The sequence below is a fragment of the Cryptomeria japonica genome, chromosome 1, assembly GCF_030272615.1.
Source record: "Cryptomeria japonica chromosome 1, Sugi_1.0, whole genome shotgun sequence".
NCBI lineage: Eukaryota > Viridiplantae > Streptophyta > Pinopsida > Cupressales > Cupressaceae > Cryptomeria > Cryptomeria japonica.
Genome location: NC_081405.1, coordinates 344,960,399 through 344,986,649, shown reverse-complemented (window position 1 = coordinate 344,986,649; position 26,251 = coordinate 344,960,399). Strand labels below are relative to the sequence as shown.

General features: G+C 37.3%; 1 protein-coding gene across 1 annotated transcript in view; it reads left to right on the top strand.

The window, feature by feature from the left end:
* The first annotated feature begins 1,348 nt into the window (after positions 1-1,348).
* The window catches only part of LOC131043591 (uncharacterized), a 42,779-nt gene continuing 17,876 nt past the window's right edge, over positions 1,349-26,251 (top strand). Inside the window, exons 1-5 of the mRNA XM_057976822.2 lie at positions 1,349-1,831; positions 2,233-2,289; positions 2,399-2,458; positions 2,932-3,000; positions 3,168-3,260. Coding sequence (XP_057832805.2) covers positions 1,688-1,831; positions 2,233-2,289; positions 2,399-2,458; positions 2,932-3,000; positions 3,168-3,260 — 423 coding nt within the window. The 5' untranslated portion in view covers positions 1,349-1,687. The remainder of the gene's footprint in view (positions 1,832-2,232; positions 2,290-2,398; positions 2,459-2,931; positions 3,001-3,167; positions 3,261-26,251) is intronic.

Sequence of the window (26,251 nt, the reverse complement as noted above, 5' to 3'; positions counted from 1 at the left end):
GCCATCATAATGACAAAATCTCTCCATAGTCAATCCATATCCATCATCATTCAAATCCAAATCTATTCCAAATCCACTAATCTTGTTGTGTGTGGAGAGCAATCCACATCCCATCTTAGAGTCAATCCAAACAAGCTAAGGAGGGGCGTATCTTTGGCTTCATCAAAGGGTCTATCAGAGGAACAAGAGAGAACCCTCTCTTGCAAGGTATATGATTTGTTGGTTTAATGTCTTCACTTGATTTCTTATGTTTATTTGGACTTAAACTAACAATCTAACCTTGCAAGTGGTTTTCCCTTGCTTCATATAGGATTCATATAGTACAAGTATAGGTTAATCAGGTCATAAAGTACACAAATAGTAAGATCAATCTTTGTGTCTCAACATTTTTATGGTGTACAAGTTTAATCTACATAAAACTTTAAAATAACTCTTGCAATAAAAATGAAGTAAATAAATAAAGAACAATATAAATATATAAAAATAGGTGTCTCCATACGAATGTTCCTTAATGTCTTAACATAGATTTTTCTAAATATAAGTATGCTAGTTTCTAATGTACTCATGCAAATATATGCCTAAGCCAACAAAGTGGCACAAGAGGTGCAATATCTCCAAACTTTGCTTGATTGGTGGGTAAGTGCCCCTTGCATCATGGCTAGGGGTTTGATTACTTTGTTTGATTGTGTCAGGTCACCTTATTGGGATCACCAATGTGACTAAGTTTTGAGTCCTCTTAGTGTGATCTCTCAAGTCCTCTCAATGTCACTATCACAATTGTATGAGAGGCTCCACTCCACCTTTGCCAGCATCGACCAAGCAACCTTTTGATTAGACTCTATTGCTTGACTGCTAAGGTGGGTGGTCACCATCTCCTTATCACTCTGGTCCATCCTTTCAACAATGTGGATGGTCCCTTGTTGGATTAGGGTAATTTCCTTCACTTGTCTCTTGTTATACATCTACTAAGGATTATGTAGAATCAACCAAAGGATGATCCTAAGGAGGGAGAAGAAGAGACTCTTATTGGTTGGAGGCCTATGGATGATGCAATAGTTGGATAGTAGAATAACCCTGACAAGCAATACCCCAAACCGATACTACAATTTGTTTTACTACTAAATACATTTGTCTCCTATTTTTGTTACTTGCTTTGTGAACATATTTTATTCTTAGGAAAGTTTTTAATTTTTGAAACCATATATTTATTTTCTGACCAAAATAATATTATTTTGAAATATGTTCCCATAAGACCAACATTTTTATTATTGAAGATTATAATTTTACATTTTAACTAGCTATTAAATATATAGTCCTTTTTATTAAAAATATAAAAATCATAGACCATTTTGCTCCTCAAATCAGTTAAAAAGTAATCCCAAAATTTTTACCCAGCGCCTGCTAAATTAAAATGGGATCTCTGGTATTGGTTGCCAATTCGAATGGGAGTGAAAGCCGAAGCTGTGAGTAATGATGGCTAGGCGACAAGTACCTATTACTTGCAGTGTTACAAGTTAACAAATTGCACGAACAAATTTGAAGAGCAGAAGCAGTTCTTTCCATTGCAGGGCTATCTTAGCTGCTTCGTTCAGATACCACTAGAAGTAACATTAAATCAACGAAAATAGTTTGTTGATTTGTTAGAAAAGTTGTCCCAGAGAGTTGGCGTTACTAGGGTTTAGGGTTTATGGCGGAAAGTGAGATTCCTGAATCAGCCGAAGGGCTTAATGGTGAATTAGCGGAGCCTCTCAAACATATGCCGCCTGTTGAATTTGCGTTTGCATATGGATCTGGAGTTTTTCCTCAGCCAGGTCGTGTTGTCAAAGATGAGGTTAGAAATCAATATCTATGCAATGGATAAAATGCATGAAAAACTCAGTGTACAATGACATCTTTATGGTTTTCTAATTTAGTTTTTATTTGTATTTGGTAAATTCTTTGGTTATATTACCTACATTCTAGGGTATATCTTCCCTCAAATTCATCTGCGCAGTTGCATATCCTGCAGCTAGATAGTTGGATGATGCATCTTGTCCAGTTTCAAACATCTAATCCATATAGTGTTTTTAGCCATTTCAAACAACTTATCCAGGGTCTTTGGATTTGACACGGGCGCTCTTAACTGAAGGCCAATAGTTTTGTTGTTTGAGCTCATCCCATTTCACATTGGATATCATCGTCAAGCTTTTAAAATCCTCTTTTTCTTATGAATTTTGCCGGTTTTCATAGCAGGAGCCAATGGTGGACTATATCTTGGGCGTTGCAGATCCGATACAATGGCATACAGAGGTAACTAATTATCATAATTATCATTTTCTGGCTAATTTTATTTTTTCTATGTAAAGGATTACTTAATTCATTACTATAGAGTCTTATTACATACGCATGTGCTTTTCAGAACCTCCAAAGAAATAGAGATCATTACTCATTCATAATGGCTCATTTTGGTTCCAAAACAGTGAGTTCTTCTTTCCTTGATAACTGATGTTATTTATTTTACAATTAATTATTTTAATTTATTTTAGGGGCAATGGTTTTTCAAGAAAGCAGGTGAATCTGTGACAAAGATTTAAGAAAAAAATTGTTTTTGACCCATCACCAGAATGCAAGATTCTTTTAAGTTATTAGTAAAGTGTGATTTGAATTGTCAATTTTCTTAAAAAAATTCATGTCTTATACAGAAACCTATTTTCAAGATTAAGAACTAGAATTAGAATTTTGTGATTTTAATATTATAGGAGAAATCCATGCGTTTTGAAAGGAAAATTGACATAACTTTCAATGAAATTTGTTTTATTTTGAGAGCACAAAGGCAATATATTATTCAATAGTAAATTATAGGGAAAAAGACGTGAAACATAGCCCAATTATAGATAGTACCATGCTTTTCTCTGAATTGATCATTAATTGCACCTTTTCCCTGTTTGCCAGGTTACAGAAGTTGCAGAGAAAATTGGAGTCGGAGTTCATTTTAATGCATTTGTGCCTTGGAAAGATAAGGTTGGTTAACATTTCACATATTTTGTTGCATATTTCTGATTTTTATTTGTCTTATATTTGGCTTTGGTCATTTGGTTTATCCATTCCATGGCCCACGTTCATGTCAACTTTAGGAATGATTTGTCTACACTCTGAACTTATACTTTGTCTGTTTTTCATGATTCCAGAAAATCAAGTATGGTGTAATTCGCATGCATTGGTTGATAAGAGATGTGCTGAATTGGGACAGTTTATATATAAGCGGTCGTCTTCAGAAGCCTGTACGTGTAGTTCGCAGGTGTGGCTAGATTGAGATAGGAAAGTGCATCATTTTATGTAAAGTTAAACAGATTTCTTTACAAAGTGCTGTTGTTATCTTACTATCTAATATAATTACAACATTTAGCATTTAGATGTAATATATTTGCATCATTCTCACATGTTAGAAAAATTCATCTCGAGAAGTAGGTTGACTGTTGGACAACATGTCCTAAATCTCTGCATTGAACTCTACCTCAACCGTGTGTGCGTTTTCTGTGAACCTATACTGTTTTTGGGATCAAAATTGTAAATTTGAACCGACTCACAAAAGATTGAAATGCTTTGTTTAGAAATATGGCATATGCTAATAAACATTCTACAAGAAGTATGCCTCTCCATTACATGTCCCCCCACATCTCCTGGTAACTATGCTTTCAATGAAGCTGAAGCAGGAAGACAACTAATTCTCACAAACTGTGAGAGCTGCAGTAAAATGCTTCTAAAGGATGTTCTGCAATGCCATCCTGCTCATTTTGGTGAAGTTTTTTCAAGCAACTCTTCCCAGATCAAAAGTTACGAGTTTAATATGTATCCCATTGGAAAAACTCTAAGCCTAAAGTGCACCATAACTGTACAAAAACAATTAAAAATGGCGAATTGTAAGAATTGAAGCGAAATACATCTGGGGGATTTTTCTTACAAAAGTATTTTCCCATGTTGGCAAACTTTCATGCCAGACAGCCCATCAGATAAAAAGATACAAAATTAGTTTGATCTTTCTGCATCAACCAAAATATTTAAGTTTAGAGTATACAACTGTTTTAGAAATATCTTAAAAAGGTGAACTCTAAAATATATTAAACAAACATATAGAAATGCTGGGCTGTTTTAACACGTTTTTACTATCAGAAACATGCTATCTGATCTCTGCAGTACTGGGTACTAGTGAACAGAAAGGATCCAGGATTCTGTGAACCATGAAAGGCTTTATATTAAAAAACATACCAAACTTAATATAAAGGCTGCTGTTGCATGCTGCTCCTCATGCCGCTGCAATCTCTTTGTTACTGCTGCTACATGCGGCACACTTGTTGACAAACTTGTGGCAGAAGGCTTCACTGTGGTTCTCAATTATCTGCAGAATGCCACACACCATTTTAAAATTCGTACAGATTTGTCTCCAAACAAAGATCTGGATCATCATAGATGTTAAAAAAAGAACAAAATATGGAGAGTGCAGTTAAAACTAATACCGAAGCCTTCTATATGCAAGCAACAACATATAAAGCTAGTGCCAAATTTTTTAATAACTACTTTAATGTGCAAAAGTACACAGAGTCTTCTAATGCCAAGAAGAGCTGGTGTATGAAAGCAACCACCACATTAATTTAACTAGATTATCAATGAAGTAAAGACTGTACAGCTGCAATAGTTTCACCCTTATACCACCTGAGATTTATTTCTACAATGTTCTCGTCCAACTGAAGCTTGTTTGAGGTTATGTCCACATCAGCTGTGTTAATCTTAACAAGTGCCTCTTACAAAGGTCTACCACCTTCATGCTTATTCCATGCTCTCATTGAATCTGTAGCACTGAAATGGCTCTGATACTAAATGATAAGGATCAATAGAACCCATATCAGAATGCTGTTGTTAATTTTCCAGTGATGGATAAACTTTTTACACATGAAATCTTCTTATTTTTAGACCTAACAACTTTATCACCTAAGATGCCACATCACTTACTATTATAATGAGAATAGTAAACAACTAACTTTTTGTTGAAAACACGAATGCGAGCAGTTCTAACCTCCCTTTATTCTATCAAACCTTATTGATGTAACAAATCCTAACATGAGTGAGGTATGAATGCCCAAAAAATGAATGAGAGGCTCCACTTGGAAAGTGTGAAATGCCCAATAAAAGTATTAAGAGCTCACATTTCTTTATAACTGATATTGGAAACTTTTAGCATTTGTTTTCATTCATTTTTCTATTCTTAGCTAAATTTCCTTGTTGTCCCATTGTGGTTTGGACTTACGAAAGAGAAGAAACAGTGTAAAGTGTTACCAATTTGAGTAGTCTAGTAAGAATGGAACATAGACAGCTAATCGGAGCTGAAACTGATTCTTTCTGACACAGTGGGGATTGAACTGACACTCAATTAATGTTCACTATATGGTCGAGCCCTCTTTCATTTGGCATAAATGTTCTCTTTCAATTGAGTGCACTCCTCTCTGTTTATAAAATCTGAGAGCTTGTATTCCATTAGAGGACTGTCAACTTTGTCCATGACCACCTTCTGCTTTGTATCAGGCTTCTTTCCTCATTCTAAAAACGTTTGCAATCTCTAGAGTTTATCTGCTCTCCCTAGAACTCACCACCTATCTTCTGCACTACCAAATAGGAGAGGAAATGATCACCATCCATGTAACGTCCTGTTCTAGAACATTTCTTATTTTTGCCTTAAAACAATAATTCTAGCTCAAGATGTTAGTTGCATTATATTTATAAATATTAATTTATCTAAAATTATAGTTTTTATTATAATATTCAAACTTAAAGCTTATGAAACATTTCTAAAACTATGACTTATCCTTATTTTCTGCTGTTGTTTTTCCTTCAATTTGCAGCAATTTTCTTTTTACGAATGTCTGTAATTTCTGGTCAAGTTATGGATTTTCATCCTTAAAATTTGTCCAACCTTGGAGGGGTTTCGTCCTCTTTGGCTGTATGATCCATGTGGAATATGTCATAATATTTCTTCACAATTGATTGATACTTCTCTTTTTTGGATTTCTTTATATGCCTTTTTTCCTTAAATGGGCATGATTCTTCACATGCCCCTTGACTTTTGATTAAATTAAACTTTAACTTTATATTTGATAATTGTATTATATTTTTTATACTTTAATTTATTATTATTATAATCTCATTTCAAAAAGGGCCATTACAGTCTGCCTTTCCCAAAATTGGTTATCCTAAGCAATCGCAAACTAAGGTGCTCCAAAAAATTCTTCAATTGACTAAGTCTTTCTTGGAGATATGAAACTCAAATCAATGTTGGAAGTATTATGAATCTCTCTAATGATAGTGTACTTTGTTAACTGCATATCTGTTGCTAAGTTTTGTTGAACAAATTTGTCTCTCATGCCTTCAAACAATTTTGTCTGATGACTCATATTCTCCTGCAAAATTTCCGGAGTCATACACAACTCTACTGATTTCTCTATCCCTGCAACCACTAACTTTCTCAGGGGCTGTTCTTTATGAAGAACCAGTCACCATTCATCTTTCATTGCCCTACTTTGATATCTTCACAAGTTGTGGAACTTGAACCAAGATATTTATTTGCCTTTATTTCATAAAGTGGATTATCTTCCTTGATCTTCGTCTTTTTCACAAGCCATTGCCCCATTGTTAAATCTTCATCAACAGAAATTGTCTTTTGCTCCTCCCTTTTTAGATACTCTTCAAATTTTGTCATAGGTTTCTCCAAAGATTCTATATGTGTCTTAGCATGTTTCTTCTCTATATTTCTTTGTTAAAATTCCTTTTCAATGGCCATATTTGAAGAATTTTTCAACAAAAAATCCATCATTTGCATATGCTTGAATCTAGTTTCTCTTCCATCTCTTTAATACCAACCATAGTTGCAAGACTCGGACTCGGCTCAAACGCGGCAAGCTGATTTCTGATTCGGACTCAGACTCAGACTTGGCAAATTGAAAAACCCAAGAAATTCAAAGGTTTTAAAGGATTTAAAACTTGTTTCATTCATCCTTTAATAAATAATCCTTAAAGACATAATCATCTCATCAAATAGAAGCTACTTTGAACACATACACAGGTTTACATTGATCACATAAGTATAAATGCCAATTTTAGGCTTGAGCTGAAGGAAATGAGTTAAACTAAATAGCACATTAGAAATATAAATAGTGTCAAATGTCTACAAAATTCATGAAATATGAAATCCATGGCATCAAAAGTTCAAAACATTATTAAATTAAAAGCTAGAGCCTAGAAGTCTAAGGCTCAAAGTAGCCAATATCAGTGATCACTCGACCCCGCAACCCTCCTACATGTGCGCCTAAGATAGGCCCCGGATAGTTCTTCAACCATGATATCTGCCTGCGTCTTAGGCTCAGCCTTAGTGACATCCACATCCTCATCCACATCATCCTTGGGGTCCTCCAATGGGTCTCCTCGTTCTCTAGCCTCCTCCTTTACCATAGCTATTGCCTTTGCCTCTTGATCCACCTAATCAACCCATTCGAAGTCTTCATCATTGAAGGAGTGTGGCAAGAAACACCATTGGAATATTTGTATTGACTCTGTATTTGTGCGAGGTAAATATGAATGTCCCACCCAGAATTCTCATAGAGGCTTGCACTATCAAACTACGAGAATGAATCAACACCTCCTTCATTCTCCTATCCTTAATCTGTCCTATGAATGCCATTTGCCTCTTACTTGCCACCAGACAGATGGGAGATTCTATATTAAAACCCTCTAGAACTCCTCACTCCTCAAATATATACCTGCTCGACTTGAAAGACCAAGGCCAAGCTCTGGTAAATAATGCCAAAGAAAAGCCTGAGGAATGATTTATAGAAAAGGACTCTCTGCCCTGCCAAATCTTAGATATCATAATAGCCAAATAAATGCGGAGCATATAAAACTCCTTGAAAATCGGAATCAAATCATTCACAAAGAGTAATCTTGTCATTCCTTAGGCTATCGTAGCCCAACTGTCTATCAGCATTGGTACAGGAGCACCTGGGCTATAATGATGCCTTACAAAGGTTTTTATCATGTCATTTTGTTTTTGTGTTGAGTCAAGTTGTAATAGGGTCCTATGGACCATTTGATGTCATTTCAAACCATTTGTAATCATTTCATATCAAGTTATAAGTCCTTTGATGCCATTTGTGTCACGTAGTCCTACAAAGTCTTGATTGGGTCAAGGATGGTCAAACCACTCAAAATGTATCCACATGATGTGGAAATGATGTAATTTGTGTCTTGAAGTCATTTTTGACATGTTTCAGAGGTTAGAACCAAGTTTGAAGTCAATTTGATAAGTTATGTAAAAATTGTCAGAAAGTTGTAAAGTTGTCATGACACCTTTACAACTTTCTTATGTCACTAATGTATATTTCGAATCCCAACGGTCCAATGTAGTTGGGGACAGTTGGGACAGGTCCATGCAAGTTTAAATAGCCTCTTTTGGGCAGAGGCATGGTTGTTGGTGAGTTTTTGGTTGAAGAGAAGAAGAATAATACAAAATTAAAGCCTTGTTTGTAGAATTTTCTGTGTTTTTTGCTGCTATAACGTTCATAACTCTCTTGTATGATCTAATCAAGATGTGAGACTGGTGCCATTTGAAAGCTGGTTGAATCACCTTTCTAAGGACGCAAATTTGATAAGATTTCATTAAGATTTGAGTATTTTGTGAACTTTTTTCTAAAATATGTCCTGAAACCCTACTTCCAAGGGTTTGATCAAAGAAATGTAAAAATCTCTCCATTCCACTGAGGGATATTCATCAAACTTGGTGGAATGGTAAGGATAGGTCTTGTACAGATGAGTTTTTCTTCATTTTTGCAGGGGCCAAGGTTGGATACATCTTTGAAGCAATGAATGTCTAACATCTCTATGTGTTAGGCCAAGGAAGTGTGGGTTTGAGTGAACATGTGTTAAATCTGATTGTTTGGGTGCCCAAAACCTATTGAATTGGTGGTTTGGGGTTGTGTGACATCTATCCATATCATTGTTTGAGTTGTGGAGTGTAAAAATAAGGTACTTACTTTGTAAAATAGGGCTAACTGGGGCTCTAGAACAACGGTAAAAGTCAATTTTTGATGCATACCCTCCATAACACCTGTTGATGTGTTTTTTATGCACATGTGAACACAGAATAAAATACCAAGGTATCTTATCCTCTCTTGAACAAAGTTATTCGAATGCTGAAGATTTGTCCAAGGATCAATCGAAATAACTCCAAGGTTCTTATATGTAGGGTCTCTACGTGTGGATAAGCTTTGTTGGTGTGATGTGATTATGCTGGAATCACAAGGGGACTTTCATTCGAATGCCTGAATGCTTGATTAGCTGGAACTTAAGTCCTAACTACTGACTGCGAAATAAAGAAATATCAAAATCATAAGGTTTAGAGAATCTATTCTAGGACCTAGAATGTAAGAATATAGATGAACGACTAGGCGGAGTCCTACTAGGCTAGGTCTCACCATCAAACCGAACAATTCAACACCAGCTCAGTGCAATCTTCTAAGGGAATTTTGAAGATGTTCAAATCATCACCATCAAACACTGATCACTATTCAAGTTAATGCATAAACAATGGACGCATAACAATTTGAAGTTAAGCTCATTCAATGCCAGTTGACCATGTAGGGCACACTTACAATTAGTAGGAGGCTAGTGGTATGGACTAGGCATTTCCACACGAGTGCATTCAACAATTTTCTCCATTCAATCTAATTATCTACCATCTAATATGAAGATTCAACAAGAAACCATGCACATTGCAAAGGGACAACATATTTCACCATATCTTCAATGAAAATGGAATCTTTTACAATTAAGGCAACAATTTCTTGCCTTCTCCTCCTACTCTACTCTAACTTCTATTCTATTGACATTAACTTATTGACTATTGGCTGTTCTAACCACTATTAATTAACTATTAACCTTTACAAATGAAGAGCCAAAGCTTTATTTAGAGAGCTCTTTACATTTCAATGGCTCTGATTGATTTACAATCAATGGCTAGGATTTCAAGATGAAAACCCTAATTAGGGTTTGTTACAACAAACTCCTCTAGCCAATGATAAAATTACATTCAATGCATGAGAACCAATAGGAAACAGGGGTAGGTACATCAGAGTTTGTGCCTTCGTGCATAAGCGTGATTCACTGAATTTGGACATACTGATGTGGACCTTTCTCACTGGAGGAGTAGTGACTGGGATGCCACCTTGTTTGGTACTTGCTCTGTGATGACCTTGGTCGATCCTCCATTCTTTGATGTACTTGATGAATGATGTACCCTTCCTTGACTCTCTTGTATTTGCCTATGAGATCCTCTTGAAGAGGTCTTCCTTTGACCTTGATGTCGAAATATCCTTCTTGAGATCCTCGTTCCGATCTCCCTCCAACCTGGTCCTTCTGATTTCTTTCTTTTCCTTGATGAACTTCAGCTTGTGGAGATTGTTGTCTTGTAATTGACAAATCTGGAACTCACTCCTTTAATTGTTGGTGGATCTCGTTCTTTAAGTTCACTTTTTTGAATCAGGTCTAAGTTGGAGACATGTTAATCCTTTCTTGAGAATTCGCCTCTTGACTGTTGAAGTTCGCTCTTCAAATCTGATCTTGTTGGATTTAGCTCCTTCTAAAATTCGCTCATTCTAAAATTTACTCCACATCAGCTGATGAAAATTCGCTTCTTGATCTGCTTTTTAAATTCGATCTAAAGAAGAAAGATTGGATGAATGATGAAATGACTAATGTGTGATCTTCCTTTATAGGCACCTACATAGGGGTTTGCACCTTCTTGATGACAACCGACTTGTCCTAATGAATAAAATTAATTGCATCCCTTCCAAAGCTGGCCGACTTTCTCATATGGAATTCAAAATTGTTCTTGGCGCCAAAAAGGTGAAATCAGTTTTATCAATGCATCAAATGTTTTGTAGGCCGACTTGCTTGCTTAGTCTTTCCTCCATTCTTTCAGCTTATATCATGAAGCACTATACCCTCTTCATAACTTTTCTCTTGTACCTTCAAGAGGTACATGTCCTTGATAGCATTTCGCCTCGGTACCTTAGATAGGGACACAAGCGATTTTTGAAAAATGATGAAGTTTTGTTATCATTTGGTTATTTAATGGAGGCATGCGTAGTTGTTATGATCTTTAGGACGTTTGGGCACTTGAAATTACCTTGAAGAAATCCTTTAACATGCCTTTATTAGCAAATCATTCACCATTAATGCATTTCACTTTGATACCTTAGAGAGGGACACAAGCGAATTTTGTTCCCAGCTGAATTCACACTCAATCCCTCCTTTATCTTGCCTTAGACTTGATTTCTTAATTCCTTTCTCACCATGATCAAGTCAATTCACCTCCATCTTAGCTTAAAACCAGATCTTCTTAGTGCATTAAGTGAGATAGGGGGTCCTTCTAAGAAGTTTGCTCTTGTACCTTTGGAAGGGTCAGGAGCAAAATTCCTCCTTTTTTGATTCAATTCATCCCCCATTCAACTTTTGAATCCCTTTTTTACCATGATCAAGTCAATTTGCTCCCTAACTTTGCTCAGGATGATATCCATTCAATGCCTTAGGTGAGATGGGAGGTCCTCTAAGAGATTCGCTCCTGTACCCTTGGAGGGGTCAGGAGCGAATTTCTTCTTTTGACTGAATTCGCCTTAGACTTTAGCTTTTAGATCCTTCTTCCACCACAATCAAGGCAGTTTGCCCTCAACTTCACTTAGGATAAGATTCGTCCAATTGCTTGAGTGAGGAATTAGGAGATTTCAAGGATTTCGCTCCTGTACCCTTGGAAGGGTCAGGAGCGAATTAGAGGTATTAGGCTTGGATATCTATTAAACGTTCTCTTCTCACCTCCATTCACGTTGCCTTGGCCTTAGAACATGCTAGCAAATCACCTTACGGGGTCCCCTTGTTCAAAATGTTGGATCAAAGGCAAATCTTAACAATTTCGCTTATGTACCTTAGAGAGGTACGGGATCCACTAGGAAATTCGCTCCTGTACCTTTGGAAGGGACAGGAGCGAATTAGGCAAACTTGCACAAATTCCTCACTTTGTGTCAGTCAACTTGGTTTGAATTCATTCCCAAGGGCATGTATAAGTCAATTCCTTCTCTTTGTCCATTCTTTCTCCAATCCAGTCTTCCTGATCTTAGCAAGGTACATGAGCTTGAATAACTTCGCTCCTGTCCCTTTGGAAGGTACAGGAGCGAATTAGGAAATTCACTCAAGTGTTCAAATGAAGTTGAAATCCAAACTTGAAATTTAATACATCCTTTGCCCACTCCTTTCATTTCATCCATTCAAGTGCCTACATCGCTCCCAACTATGAGCAATGGAAGCAGATTTTACTCCAATCAGGGAGCACTTCCTTTCAACCTGCTTCTCAATGTAAGTGTAATCAGATCTCTTGAATGGTGGAGGAAGTTATTTCTGAATAACTATCTTTTAGATTGATGTTGTCGTGACTTGTCCTCCATGCTTCCTTAGGTGCTCATATTTCTCTTTTCTTCTATCTTCATATCAAACATCAAATCAGAACCTTGGAAAATGATCTAGAATTCCTTTGAAATCTGCCCTTTGCCTTTGTATCAAACTCCAATTCTGTTTAAGGTGTTGAATATCCTGCATTCAGCTCTGTAAGTGCATAGTAATGGTCTGATCCATCTTCTTCATGTGATTGAATTTTGATATTGTCCCTTTTCAAATGTGGATATTGATGTGTGAGTCCTTGAATTCAATTTGCCTGAGTGTAGTCTGAAACCATCTCTTTATCAGCTTCCGATCCTCCTATCAAAACCTGAAAGACATATAATGAATCAAGAAACATGCAAACAAAACAATTCTTCACACCCTTAATGCATCATTAATTCAAATCTGGGAAATAACAATGAGTTCTGATCTGAATCTTGATCCTCAAATTTGTAGCTCTGCCTCTCTGTCTGCTGCAACTTGCCTTAAACTCAAATTTGTTCCAATTCTCCTTGTCAATGTATGTTTGATCAATGAAATGATCAATCATTTTATCCAGAGCAGATTGTATAAATTGCTTTGATCGATGCCTTAGAATGAGGATGAGTGTCTTCTTATATAGCCGGTGGATGTTAAAGGGTCTGTTTTCTTCTATCTTCACTAAAGTGACACATCTTCATTAAGGGCCAGCTCCTTATTTTGTGTTACCACACCTTGCAAAGACTGATGAGGTGGATACCTTTTTTTTAATTTTTTAATTTTTTTGGATTTGTTGGAATAAGAGAGATCTTGAATATCTCAGATTCAACTTGAAAGCTCAACTGGTTCCAACCTGCTTCCTTCTTTTTGCAAGTCCAACTGACGACTCGGCGATCACCTCCTTTCTTTGTACCACTTCTGCTGAGCATTGAGAAAACGCTCTCCACTGATCTTCCTTGGATTCAAGAGTTCGCATTAGCTATCATGTTCCTCTAATTCTGCTTCAATTCTGTTGAGCGTGAAGAAGAGGGTAAAAGTTTTGAATAACTCTTGATAAGTTCCACTAATCACGGCTTGGCAATGATCAACCCTTCTAACACCAATTCTGTTGATGTGTATTTTATGCACATGCGAACACAGAATAAAATACCAAGGTATCTTATCCTCTCTTGAACAAATTTATTCGAATGCTGAAGATTTGCCCAAGGATCAATCGAAATAACTCCAAGGTTCTTATATGTAGGGTCTCTATGTATGGATAAGCTTTGTTGGTGTGATGTGATTATGCTGGAATCACAAGGGGACTTACGTTTGTATGCCTGAATGTTTAATCTGCTGGAACTTGAGTCCTAACTACTCACCAGGATAATAAAGAAATAACAAAAGGTTTAGGGTTTAGAGAATCTAATCTAAGACCTAGAATGTAAGAAGGTAGATGAATGACTAGGTGGAGTCCTATTGGGTTGGGTCTCACCATCAGGTTGAACAATCCGACACCAACTCAGTGCAATCTTCTAAGGGATGCTTCGAATATGTTCAAATCGTTACACCATCAGACACTGATCACCATTCAAGTTAATGCATGAACAATAGACGCATAACAATTTGAGATTAAGCTCATTCAATGCCAGTTGACCACACAGGGCGCCCTTACAATCAGCAAGAGGCTAGTGGTATGGACTAGGCGGATTTCACGTGAGTGCATTCAGTAACTTCCTTCATTCATTCTAATTATCCATCATCTAAAATGAAGATTCAACAAGAAACCATGCATATTGCAAAGAAACGACACGCTTCACCATAACTTCAATGAAAATGTTCATTTACAATTTAGGTAACAATTTCTTGCCTTTTCTTCCTACTCTACTCTAATTTCTATTCTATTTGCTATTCTATTCTACTTACTATTAGCTATTAACTATTAACCTTTACAAATGAAGAGCCAGAGCTTTATATAGAGAGCTCTTTTTACTTCAATGGCTCAGATTGATTTACAATGAATGGCTAGGGTTTCAGGATGAAAACCCTAATTAGGGTTTGTTACAACAAACTTCCCTTAGCCAATGAGAAAATTACATTCAATGCTTGCGAACCAATAGATGTTAGGGGAAGGTGCCTCGAAGTTTGTGCCATCACTGGCGAGTCAAGTACATTGAATCTGGACATGCTAATGTGGACCTATCTGTCTGGAGGAATAGTGACTAGGATGCCACCCCGTCTTGCGTTTGTGCCTGGTCAAGGAACTTTGTATTTTTTGATATTCAATGTGATGATGATGAGAAGTTAACTTTGATTAACTCTTCTAAAACTATCTGCTTCTTCAACGTACCCTTGCACTGACTTTGGTTGATCCTCTTCCGTCTTTGATGTACTTGATGAATGATGTACCTCTCCTTGGCTCTCCTGTGTTTGATGAAGCTTCTTCATGGTCAAGTCACTCCTTCTTTGGTATCATATCTCTCTTTGAAGTGTTTGTAAGATCATTCTTCTGATATCTTGTGAAGTCCTTTGAGGATAGTTCTAACACTTGAAGTCCTTAATGTGAATGAAGCTTGAAGAAGTCCTTCTTGTCCTCATTTGATCTTCCTTGAGCTTAGTCTTGTTGATCTGCAAAACAAACAAAAGATGATTAAGTATACATAATATATTCATTCTAACATAGCATTTCTTACCTTAAATCATCAACAAGAAGGCATTAGGATTAATTTCACTCTGGACCCTCTGCAAGGACAAGACCTATAATGAAATTCGCTCTGGACCCTCTCCAAGGACAGGCCCTATAATGAAATTCGCTTTGGACCCTCTTCAAGGACATGCCCTATAATGAAATTCGCTCTGGACCCTCTGAGAGGTACAGGAGTGAATTTAGCAATTTCACTTAATTCTCTAATCGTAACTCATTCTTCAAGGCATTAGACTTCATAATTGCGCTCCTTCTAGGTATAGATAAGTCGTTTGCTCCCAAAAATTGCTTAGGAACAGGGTCATTCAAGTGCTAAGGCAAGGTACAATGTCCATTGAAGAAGTTCGCTTTGGACCCTTTGGAAGGGTCAAGAGCGAATTTCTTCCTTTAGGTCGAATTCTTCCTTCTTCTTACTTCAATTTGCATTGATCTTCACCTTTCAATCCTTCTCTCGTGAAGACATCATTTATTTGACCCCCAGGAAGGCCTATAAAAGATCTCGCTTGGGTACCTTTGGAAGGTACATATCCTCAAGAGGAATTCGCTCTAGACCCTTTGGAAGGGTTAGGAGAGAAATTTTGCATTTGCTCAATTTTCCTTCATAGAACTTTATTTCTCATTCTTTTCTCATCAAAAACAAATCTTATGCCCTAAAAAATGCTAGGAATAGGTTTAGGCAAGGTACAAGACTTCTAAGAAAATTTCGCTTTGGACCCTTTGGAAGGGTCAGGAGCAATTTTTGTCTTTTAGTCTCAAATTCATCATTTCCTTTGCTTCAAATCACTTCTCAAGGCAAGTATACATCAATCTTCTCTCAACCATGCCTTAGGAACCAAGATTTCGACCCCAAACAAAGAGCAAATAGAAGTTTAGGAAATTTCGCTCTGGACCCTTTGTAAGGGTCAGGAGCGAAATTCTTCCTTTGATGCCATTCATCTTCCATTCATCATTATTTTGCCTTGAACTTAACTTATCAAACCTCCTCTTATCATGATCAAGTCAATTTGCCATTGATTTAGCTTAAAACAAGGTCCTTTTAGTGCATTAGGCGAAATAGGGAGACCTTCTAGGAATTTCGCTCTGGACCCTTTGGAAGGGTCAGGAGCTTAGATGAATTTCGCTTTGGACCCTTTAGAAGGGTCAGGAGCGAAATTTGCTTTTCTAGACTCTATTCACACTCAACTTGACTTGGACTTGTCTTTTCCACCTTTACCTTATCATAGTCAAGCCAATTTGCTCTCAAAGTGATGTCTTTTGGAGGATTTCGCTCTGGACCCTTCAAAAGGGTCAGGAGCTTAAGTGAAATTTGCTCTAGACCCTTTGGAAGGGTCAGGAGCGAATTTTGCCTCTTAGCTCAAATTCTTCTCACTTTCCTCATCTCACTTGGTTGCAACTCACTTCAAAGGTATGTATGAATCAACCTTGCCTCAATCACGCCAAAGATTTTGACCCAAATAAGGAGATCAAAGGAAATTCGCTCTGGACCCTTTGGAAGGGTCAGGAGCAAATTTGGCCATCTTGGTCAAATTCCTAACATTTTCATCATCCAATCTTGTTTGAATACGCTCACAAGGCATAAATAGGTCATTCCTCATTCAGTCAAGGCATAGGAGCAAGCCTTTTTGACCTAAGTTAGGAGATCCAAGGAAATTCTCTCTAGACCCTTTGGAAGGGTCAGGAGCGAATTCTGCAATAATGCTCAAATTCATGACCTTTTCTTCAAATTACCAGGTCCAAGTTTGTTCAAAGGCATCCAAAGGGTGAATTCAAGCTAATTTCCTCCCAATCTACACCTTAAAGTGAAGGTTTTGTCCAGAATAGGAGTCAAAAGGGAGCTAAGGAGGATTTCGCTCCTGTCCCTTTGGAAGGGTCAGGAGCGAAGTTAACAATCTAGCTCAAATTCTTCACCTTTTGTTCAAACTTTTAAGTCTAGACTTAATCATTAGGTGCTTTGTAAGGGCAAAATAGGTCAATTTTATACCAATCAATGCCTAGAGTACAAGAACTCATCATCTATTGACTTGACCAACTCAAACCTTCAAAGGGAAAATCCTTGATTACACTTACTCACATATCTTCATTCACTTCCTCGACTAAATGACATAGGTCTTAAAGGCAAGACTCCTGGACTTAACACAAAGACTTCCTTAAACTCAATCAAGACTCTACCCTAGAAACAAGACCCAGACCTAACCAAGGGGAGGCTTTCAAAGAGACCTTGACCTGGACCACCTACTGACCCACTTCAATTCAAGCAGACCCCACTATCCTAATGATCTCTCCGGCAACTCTCCAATGCAAAGATTATAGCCAAGAGCCAAACAACTAAGCCAAGAAAACTAACTCTAGAAAGCAAAAAGCAAGGGTCCCCATTTGCAATGGGGTGATGTTGTGAATACGTCACAACACCCTAGGCTCATTTTGAGATATGTTTTAGAACTCCAAAAAGGGTATCCAAAAATCATTTCACAGTCTTTATATCTGGTCTATAACAAAAGATATTCATGACAGTCCTAAAAGGGGGGGCTACTAGGAATTTGGGGTGGTTGTGAAGCATGTCATTATTCCACATGTCAAAGAACTTTACCAATGCATGGGAAGGGTCTGTACCAATGTCCTAAGGTGTTCTAAATGGCTGCCCTTGAGAATCCAAGTGTTTTGTGAGCCCTCACTAAGTTAGTTCAGTTTTGAGTAGGTCTAGGGAACCTAGTGTGTTGGATGAGTTGGGAGAAAGAACTCCCTAATTGTGTATCGTCCTTATTGACTTGTAAAACTCAGTTGCAGACTTCTCCAAGCCTCCTCCCACCACTACATCAAGCATGCTGCCATTGTCTAGAAACATCATTACTTGAGCCTTTCTATTAATATATATGTATGTTGTTTTTAAAGCTTTTATGACACCCCTGCAAGCTATATATTACCTCGAGAGGAAGAGGACTAACAACTTCGAAGCATGATTATGCCACATCGTCAAAACACCGTGGATGGGTGAGTTGTCCACCTCACCATCTAATCCTCATTTTAAATTTGAAATGCCTTCACGCTCACAATATCCACCTTGTGGAAATGTATTATAAAATAACACTTAACTGCTCCTAGACAACATCTACCCAACAAAGCAAAATCTGACTATGTTGGCATACCAAAATCCTCGACCACCTCCTTGTCTGCTCCCAAATTCACTAAATGGTCAGCTGCCAATTTTGCCTCCCTATATATATGATTGATAGTGAATGCCTTGAAATATTTGAGCAATACCAAGGCTCTACCTAACGGGGCATTAAGTCTCCAGATCAGGGTAGAGCTGGTTCTAACTACTTTGACAACCAATGCTGAATCTCCTTTGATTTCAATCTTCCTGATCCTGAGATGAAGGCAAAACAGAAAACCTTCTATAAGAGCTTTAAACTTTGCCATGTTATTAGTATCCTCCTCTAGAGGTTTAGCCAATCTAGCCAACACCAAACCATCCCAATGATGAACCACACACACCGCTCCTGAAGCCACAGGATTTCCCCTAGAAGCTCCATCAAAATTCAATTTATACCATCCATCTTTAGGGGGAGCCCAAACACTATTCTCTCTCATCTTCTTGTTGTCTTTCCCACCTTTTCCATAGAAAGGTGGAATTCTTAGCCCAATCCATTGCCCCCTGATAATCCCATCCCAATTAGTGAATTGGGAATCTTTAATGAAATGCTCTTCAATCCTACAATTTACCACTTCCACAATACCTGCCTCCCCCACTCCATCTTCTTGTCTCTAAAAAGTATGCGATTCCTCTCTTTCCAAATCTCCCATATAGTTAGAGAGGGACTTACCACCCAAATCCCGCCGTATAAACAATTCTTGTTTAATCTAAGCCAACACTTCAACAGACTTAAGATATCATTGGGAAGAACCGTAGTCCAAATTTAGCGCATAGCCACCTCCAACATTTCTAAGAAAAGGGATAGTGTAACAGGATATGATTAACTATTTCTTCATCTTGTTCACATAGAACACACCTCGAAGGACTTTCAAAGCCAATCTTCCTAAATCTCTCAATCGTGAGAATTCTACCTTGTATAGTTGCCCACGAGAAATTATCTGCTTTGAGACAATTTATTCTAACATAATTTAGTGGGAATGTCCGATTGTGGGAAATGTTGTTTCTTAATAATAGTGTTGGATCCATCTTTGGAACTATAATTGCTAGACTTTGCTCCCACCCAAACAAGTTTATCTTGACCATTGCAAAATGTTAAAATCCTACCCTTCAAAATGTCCTTTAGTTGTCGAACTTCTCCATCCCACAAAAGATGCTCATAAGGTTTCCATTTCCAACCCAATGAGGGATCTCCATCAACAAACTCCACATAATCTCTGACATTGGTCCCCAAGCCTTTTCCAAAATATTTCTCATCCTCTCCACATCCATAAGAGAAGTAATGCATGGATAGCCTCCCCAAGAATCCTCCCAAAATAACATTTCTACCATCAACAATATCCCAACATAAATTCTCAGTAATGATATCCCTACATTTTAGCTTAAAGCTCCATACTCTAGACCCCTTAGGTGGGTTAGGCCCTTCATAATTCAAACCCATTTGAGATGAGGATCCTTATACATCTTTCACACTAATTTTGCTCCTAGTGCTTTGTTCTGCCATAATTGATTTCTCAATCCTACACCCCCAATCTCTTTTGGTTTGCATATCTTATCCTAGGCTATCATCGCTATCTTCTTTATCTCTGTCAATCCTTGCCAAAAGAAATTTTTTATTTTTTGAATTAGTTTTGAATGAGCTTGCCGAGAGAGAGGCAAGACATCAAATAGATAGGCATTGTTGAGAGGACAGCTTTGAGCATTGTTACTCTACTTGCCCAGGATAACCGTTTCCCTTTCCAAGAATTCATCTTTCGGTCCATCTTCTCCCCCATAGGTTCCCACACTTTAGTGGACTTAATTACCTTATCAAGGGGAAGGCCTAAGTAAGTGCATGGTAATTTTCCTAGTCTAAACCCCAAAATGTTCAAAATGTCTCTTTCCTCCCTTGGTTTAATGAAGAAGAAAAAGATTTCTGACTTCTCTTGATTAATTAGCTAACTAGAGGGTTTCGAATAAAGACTAAGAATCTTCTTAAGCTGTCGTACCTCCAACTTATTCCCATCTCCAAAAAGCATAGTATCATCCACGAACTATCGATGAGAGATAGCTGGTTGCGCATTTGTAACCCGAATACCTTTGATCAATCCCACCTCTTGAGCCTTCATGATGGATTTGCCTAGAGCTTCTGCCATAATGATGAAAAGAAATGGGAGATAGGATCTCCTTGCCTTAGGCCTCTGGAGGACTCAAAAAAACCTTCTAGGGAACCATTAACCAAGATTGAAAATCTAGGACTTGAGATGCAATAAAATATCAAGTTAATCCATTGCCTACAGAAACCAAAGGCTTCAACATTTACTTAGGAATCTCCAATCCACTTTATCGTAAGCTTTCTTTATATCAAGCTTTATTAGCATGCTTGGCTGTTTATTGTTGTGGATGGAGTGAAGAGCCTCTTGAGCTATAATCACTCCATCAAGAATTGATCTTCCTAGCACAAAACCTGTTTGTTTTTTAGCTATGATTGTTGGAAGGATATTTTTTAGTTTATTGGCCAATGCCTTAGCCAAAATTTTATGCAAGGTATTGCATAAGGAAATCGATCTAAAGTCATCTAGACTTATAGCATTTTCTTTCTTCGGAATTAACACTACAAAGGTGTTATTTATCTCTCTTACAAACCTTCCTACTGCTCTAGCAACTTCTAGAGCTTCAACCAACTCCTCCTTGTAAATATACCAACATTTTTGGAAAAAGTCTTTTGGGAAGCCATTTGGACCAGGGATAACTGTATGCAGTTACCTTAGAGACATTTCAATCTCTGCCACCGAGAATTTTCCTGTTAGCATCTTGTTTTGGTCCTCTGAGACCAATTTAGGAATATCACCCAATAATGCTGACTAAGTTGTCAAATCTAAACCTTCCCAATTATTCAAAATGTTTTTGAAGAGGATACTGCCTCTCTTGCAATACTCCCCGGGTCTTCAATGGGATTGCCATCATCTTCTCTCCGTCTGAAAATCCTATTAATGCTCCTCCTCATCTTAGTGTTATTATGAAAAAACTTAGACATTTTACCTTCTTCTGCTAGTCATATCTCCCTAGATTTTTGCCTCCAATAAATTTCCTCCCTTGCCAATACTTCCTCATAATCTCACAAAACCTACTTCTCTTTAAGGAATCTCTCTTCATCCATGCCTACACTAGTTACTTCTAAATTCAACATTTGCAAAGCTTCCTCAATGCTAATCTTTGTTTCAAAAATATTCTTGAAATGTTCCCTATTCCATTTTAGGAGCTTTTGTTTGATCGATTATAATTTAGAAACAAAGCAAAAGAGCTTTGAACCCTCAAATTGTTCCCCATCCCACCAAGTCTCGATTAGCTCAAAAAACTGCTTGTCCTTCATCCACATCTTTTCAAATTTGAAAGGGCAATTCAAGGGTCTTTTATCCCCTACCAAAGTTAATTCCACGGGATGATGATCCGATCCTCAATAGGCTAAAATCAAAGAATTCATCTTCCACGGCAAGGATGTCATATCACCTTTAAAGAAAAATCTATCTGACCTCTCTTCTATATAGCTAAAACTCATTCTTCTATTATGCCAGTTAAAGGTGTCATTCTCCAAGGCCACCTCCAGTAAATAATTTCTAAAGACCCATTCCTTAAAATCTTTCTAAGGTTGCAATTCCTTCTGGATCCCCCCTCTTTTCTCTGATAACTGCAGAATAGCATTAAAGTCCCCCAATTATAAAATGTGCTGAAGGAAGCCAATTTAAAAATCCATTTAACTCTGACCACACCTCCTTTTTCTCACTGGTGGCAATAGGTCCATATACATTAATAAGTACAAATCTCAGATTGCTAACCACACTTCTAATCACCCCCCCATCCAGTGCTTACTTTCTACAATGGGTTCAAAGGAAACCCTAGTTGAATTCCAAAGGATAGCTAACCCTCCTGAAGCTCCCTTCGCCTGAACATCTGCTCCTCCCCACAACCCTATTATCTTCTGACAACCAACCATTTCCTCTTTGCTCAATTTTGTTTCTTGTAGAAAAATTACCTCTGCTTTGGCCAAGGATATTCCATGTTTGACCAAACGCTTTTTTTAGGAGCATTAAAGCCTCTAACATTCCATGATAGGAGCCTCGTATCTCCTTGGGAAGGAACTTTCCCTTCCCTGCTTTTAATAAACTAGTGATTTTAGTTTGATCCACAACAGATCCATCCATTAGTCTAAGCTCTACCAAAGATTTCCTACCTCTCCTCTTGTTTGTAGATTTCCCAGAGTCTGGTTTGCCCTTATTGGGGCAATATTGACAAATGCCTAATATTTCTTGCCCTTTAGCCCCTTCCTCAGAGTCCTGATTGAATTCTTTTGCATAAATTATTTCCTGATCTGCCTCCTCATCCGCCTCTTAACTCCAATATTTTTTGAATCAACATTTGTTTTTCTTTCAGCTGTTCTTCATTTTCTTCTATTTGCAGCTGAGATATGCCTAAAACGTCACAAACTGCTTCCAATTCAGGGGAAAGATTGCTGCACTGATTGCTGCACTCTCTGCCATTCAAGCCCTTCTCTCCCCCGTTTTGCTTATCTCCTTCTATAGTTAAACAAGAATCCTTCAATGCCTCCTTATGTTCTCCGTCTTTGTAGTGAGTATCTTCTTCAGAAGACCTAATATATGGCATCTCTGCATTAGAACTTTCCATCTGTCTCTCTGGTGTTTTGATTAATGACAATTGTCGATTGATATCCTGACTAAGAGCCTCAGCCTCAATCCTTAGTTTGGAAAGCTTCTCTGTTAAAATCATCAGATTCTAACTACTTCACATTCTCCTCTCCCCTTCCAAAAGTTCAATCATTTAAGAACCTGCATCTACCCCAGAGATAGTATCATCCTTTGACGCTACTGCCTTAACTCCACCTACTCCATCTTTAGTTTGATCAGTTGGAAATACTGTTAATGTGTAGCTAGGTCGGATCCCTTCTAGGGCTGACCTAGCACATACAAATGCTATTTGGCGTTTTGGCCTTATCATTTTATCATCATTCCGTGTTGCATTGATCAGATTGAGGCTGGTCCTATTTGGGTGGATTATGTAACTTGTGGTTAAGTCCTGATCCAAAATGTATCTTTTTGTAAGCTGGCGGTTATTTGTAATTATAGGTCAAGACCTATTCAAGAAACTTGTAAAGAACTTGAATTTACTGTTACTTGGTGCCAAAATTGTATAAGGCTGACCAAGATTATTTATTGTATGATTTCCTATAAATGTAAGGTGACTTGTAATCGCAAGTCAATCAAGTCATAAGAAAAATACATCTATCTCTGCTATGTACGAACTATCTAATAGCAATGTGCATCAAACATCAGCGAATCTGATCTGCAACCTTCAGAGAACTTGTTTCTTGGTGAAGCGAATCTGATCTAGATTGAGCGAATCTGTTCCAGGCTAAGTGAATATCATTCTAGGTCTGCTGAAGATTGTCTAAGGCTGGCAAACCTGCTTCACACTGCCAAATCCCTGTGGTTGTGGTGCGATCACTTTCAAAGAGCAAGCGAACTTCAATCTAGGATCAGCAAACTATATTCTGAGCTTCATTGTCAAGTTTGGATTTCTGATCAGTATCATATATCAGATAAGTTGCATTGTATGCCCTAGAAGGGTAATGTTGTAATTTGCTGTTGTTCCTAATCTAATCGGATCTGAGATTTTCTTGCTGGGTTTTTCACCTCCAAGAGGGAGGTTTTCCCAGGGTATTACTGTGTTATGTGCTGCATTTATGTTTTCTGTTATCTACTTTCAGTCTGATTGCTAAAATCAACAAATACAAAGGCAGACCTATTAATACCCTCTCCATTCAGAGGAGATTTGCCTTTTGCATCTGCCACTCAGTCCCCAGACTCTTTAGGAATTGAATAAGTTGTCTCACCTACATCCATACATTCTCTATTCTGCTCCTCTGCCAAAACTCTGGTTCCTGAATACTCTGTTATCATTTTTTCCCTTAGGAGGCATTTACCTAGTTGTTGATCCCTTAAAACTTGCACTTTCTGGTGCCATCTTCCCAAATTTGAAAGAATCTCTAATTCTCTATAGACTCCTAGATCTATATCTATCTCAACATTAATGTTTGCCACATCCCCTTTTTTCTCATTGAGGAAATCGTCTTCCACCCCCAAAAATGAACCTAATGCATCTCCTATCCTCAATAGGGCTTCCCCATTCCAAAATTCTGCTGGGAAGCCTATCGGACTAATCCACATTGGGGATTTCTTGAACTTATATTGTAATGGATTGAAGTTGGGATTCCAATTGATTCTATGAAAACTTGATCCTTTGAAGAATATGGATTTTCCATACAATATTTATGCTTTCAAATTTGAATCTATACATTCAATGAGGAAAAAATTGTTTTGTAAGGTGCTTATACTTAACTTACCAGGAAAAGATTCTCTCCACCATTCCATGATCTCGGCCTCACTCCCTCCATCTCCACACCACTTCACCAAAAGGGCTCTTTCTTTTAGTCGTTGAGCATTCAGAACTACTAGGTTTGAAGGCATGACAAACAGTTTACTTCCCAGGTTCTTTCTCGGCCTATTACCTTCATCTTTATTGGATTCCTTAGGATTCAATATTCTTCGATTAGTCCACCCTATTCCCTGGCTCCTTCTCCAGAACCCATGCTTAGCTTGAATCATCAAGCTTCTTTATCTATCCGCTCCTTCCCTGCCTACTTCTGATCGATTATATTGAATGGATGATCTCTTGAATGACTCCCGAGGCTTTGAGTCGAAAGCCTTCCCCCTTTCCCAAGAGGAATTCTGTTCGAGCCTGTTACGAATGAGGGCAAATTTTGATCTGATACAAATCCATTAAAATTTCTAGAACCACCTCAATGTTGAACCTGGGATTCCTTTTCTGGATTCCATGTAGAAAAACCCCCGATCTTCCATGGTCTCCTTTGCCGAGAGCGAAAAGTTGCAGAGCTCTTCTTTTTTTATATTTTTCATTTAATAAACTTGTTATTTATTAAGTTTAATATAATTTAGTATTAATTTTATTTTTACGTGTATTTAGTAATTTATTATTTGTAAATTTATAATATTTAGTTATAAAATAACAAATTATATTTAATATATAACTATATAGCAATATATTTTTATTCTATTCTGATATTTTTAAATTTGCATTTATTCTATTTTTATTATATGTAGTTCCATATCCATATTTGGGGTCTTGAATCCATCTCCATGCAACTCTATTCATAAATAAAACTATTAAAACTTTGATAAGGAAAGAGTTTAGAGTTGTTCAGCTAGCAAAAAATATTACTAAATGGTGTGCATTAACAAGCATGAGATCTTCCATAAGATTAACCACTGGTGGATTTTGGAATGGACTGTAATTCTCATTTCTACCACACTTAGTGTTGACAATTCTTATATAGACTTATCTTAATTTTTCTTTTTAATGTGAAGAAATAACCAGTCATCCTCTGCGGTTGAAGACCCAAAACAAAGTTTTACATTTTATAAGAATGGATTTTATCTTCTTCTATCACATTTTGCAAAGTAGATTGTAATTGAAAATTTGAAAATTATTAGCATCAAGTTATCATTTGTGCATCACGAAGTGTGCATAGTGTAATCAACAATATGAACATAAATGAAAAAAATCTATATTTCACAATTCATGGGCTAAACTCTTATTTTATTTGCTTTCTATATCTCTCTGTGATTATAATGCCTTTAAACTTTAAAAAACCAGGTTTATCTCTTTTTTCTTTTTCTACATTTTCTGAAAACCTGATTTTTTCCTGATTAACTCCCATTTTTTGAAAAAAACTTCTACTTTTGGTTTGTTAATTTGGTTTGTTAATTTCTTCCCCAAAAGATTTTTGTGCTATTCTGAGAACCAAGAGTTATTTACCACCTCCAAGACTAAATCCATCCTAATAAGTTTAAAACCAAATT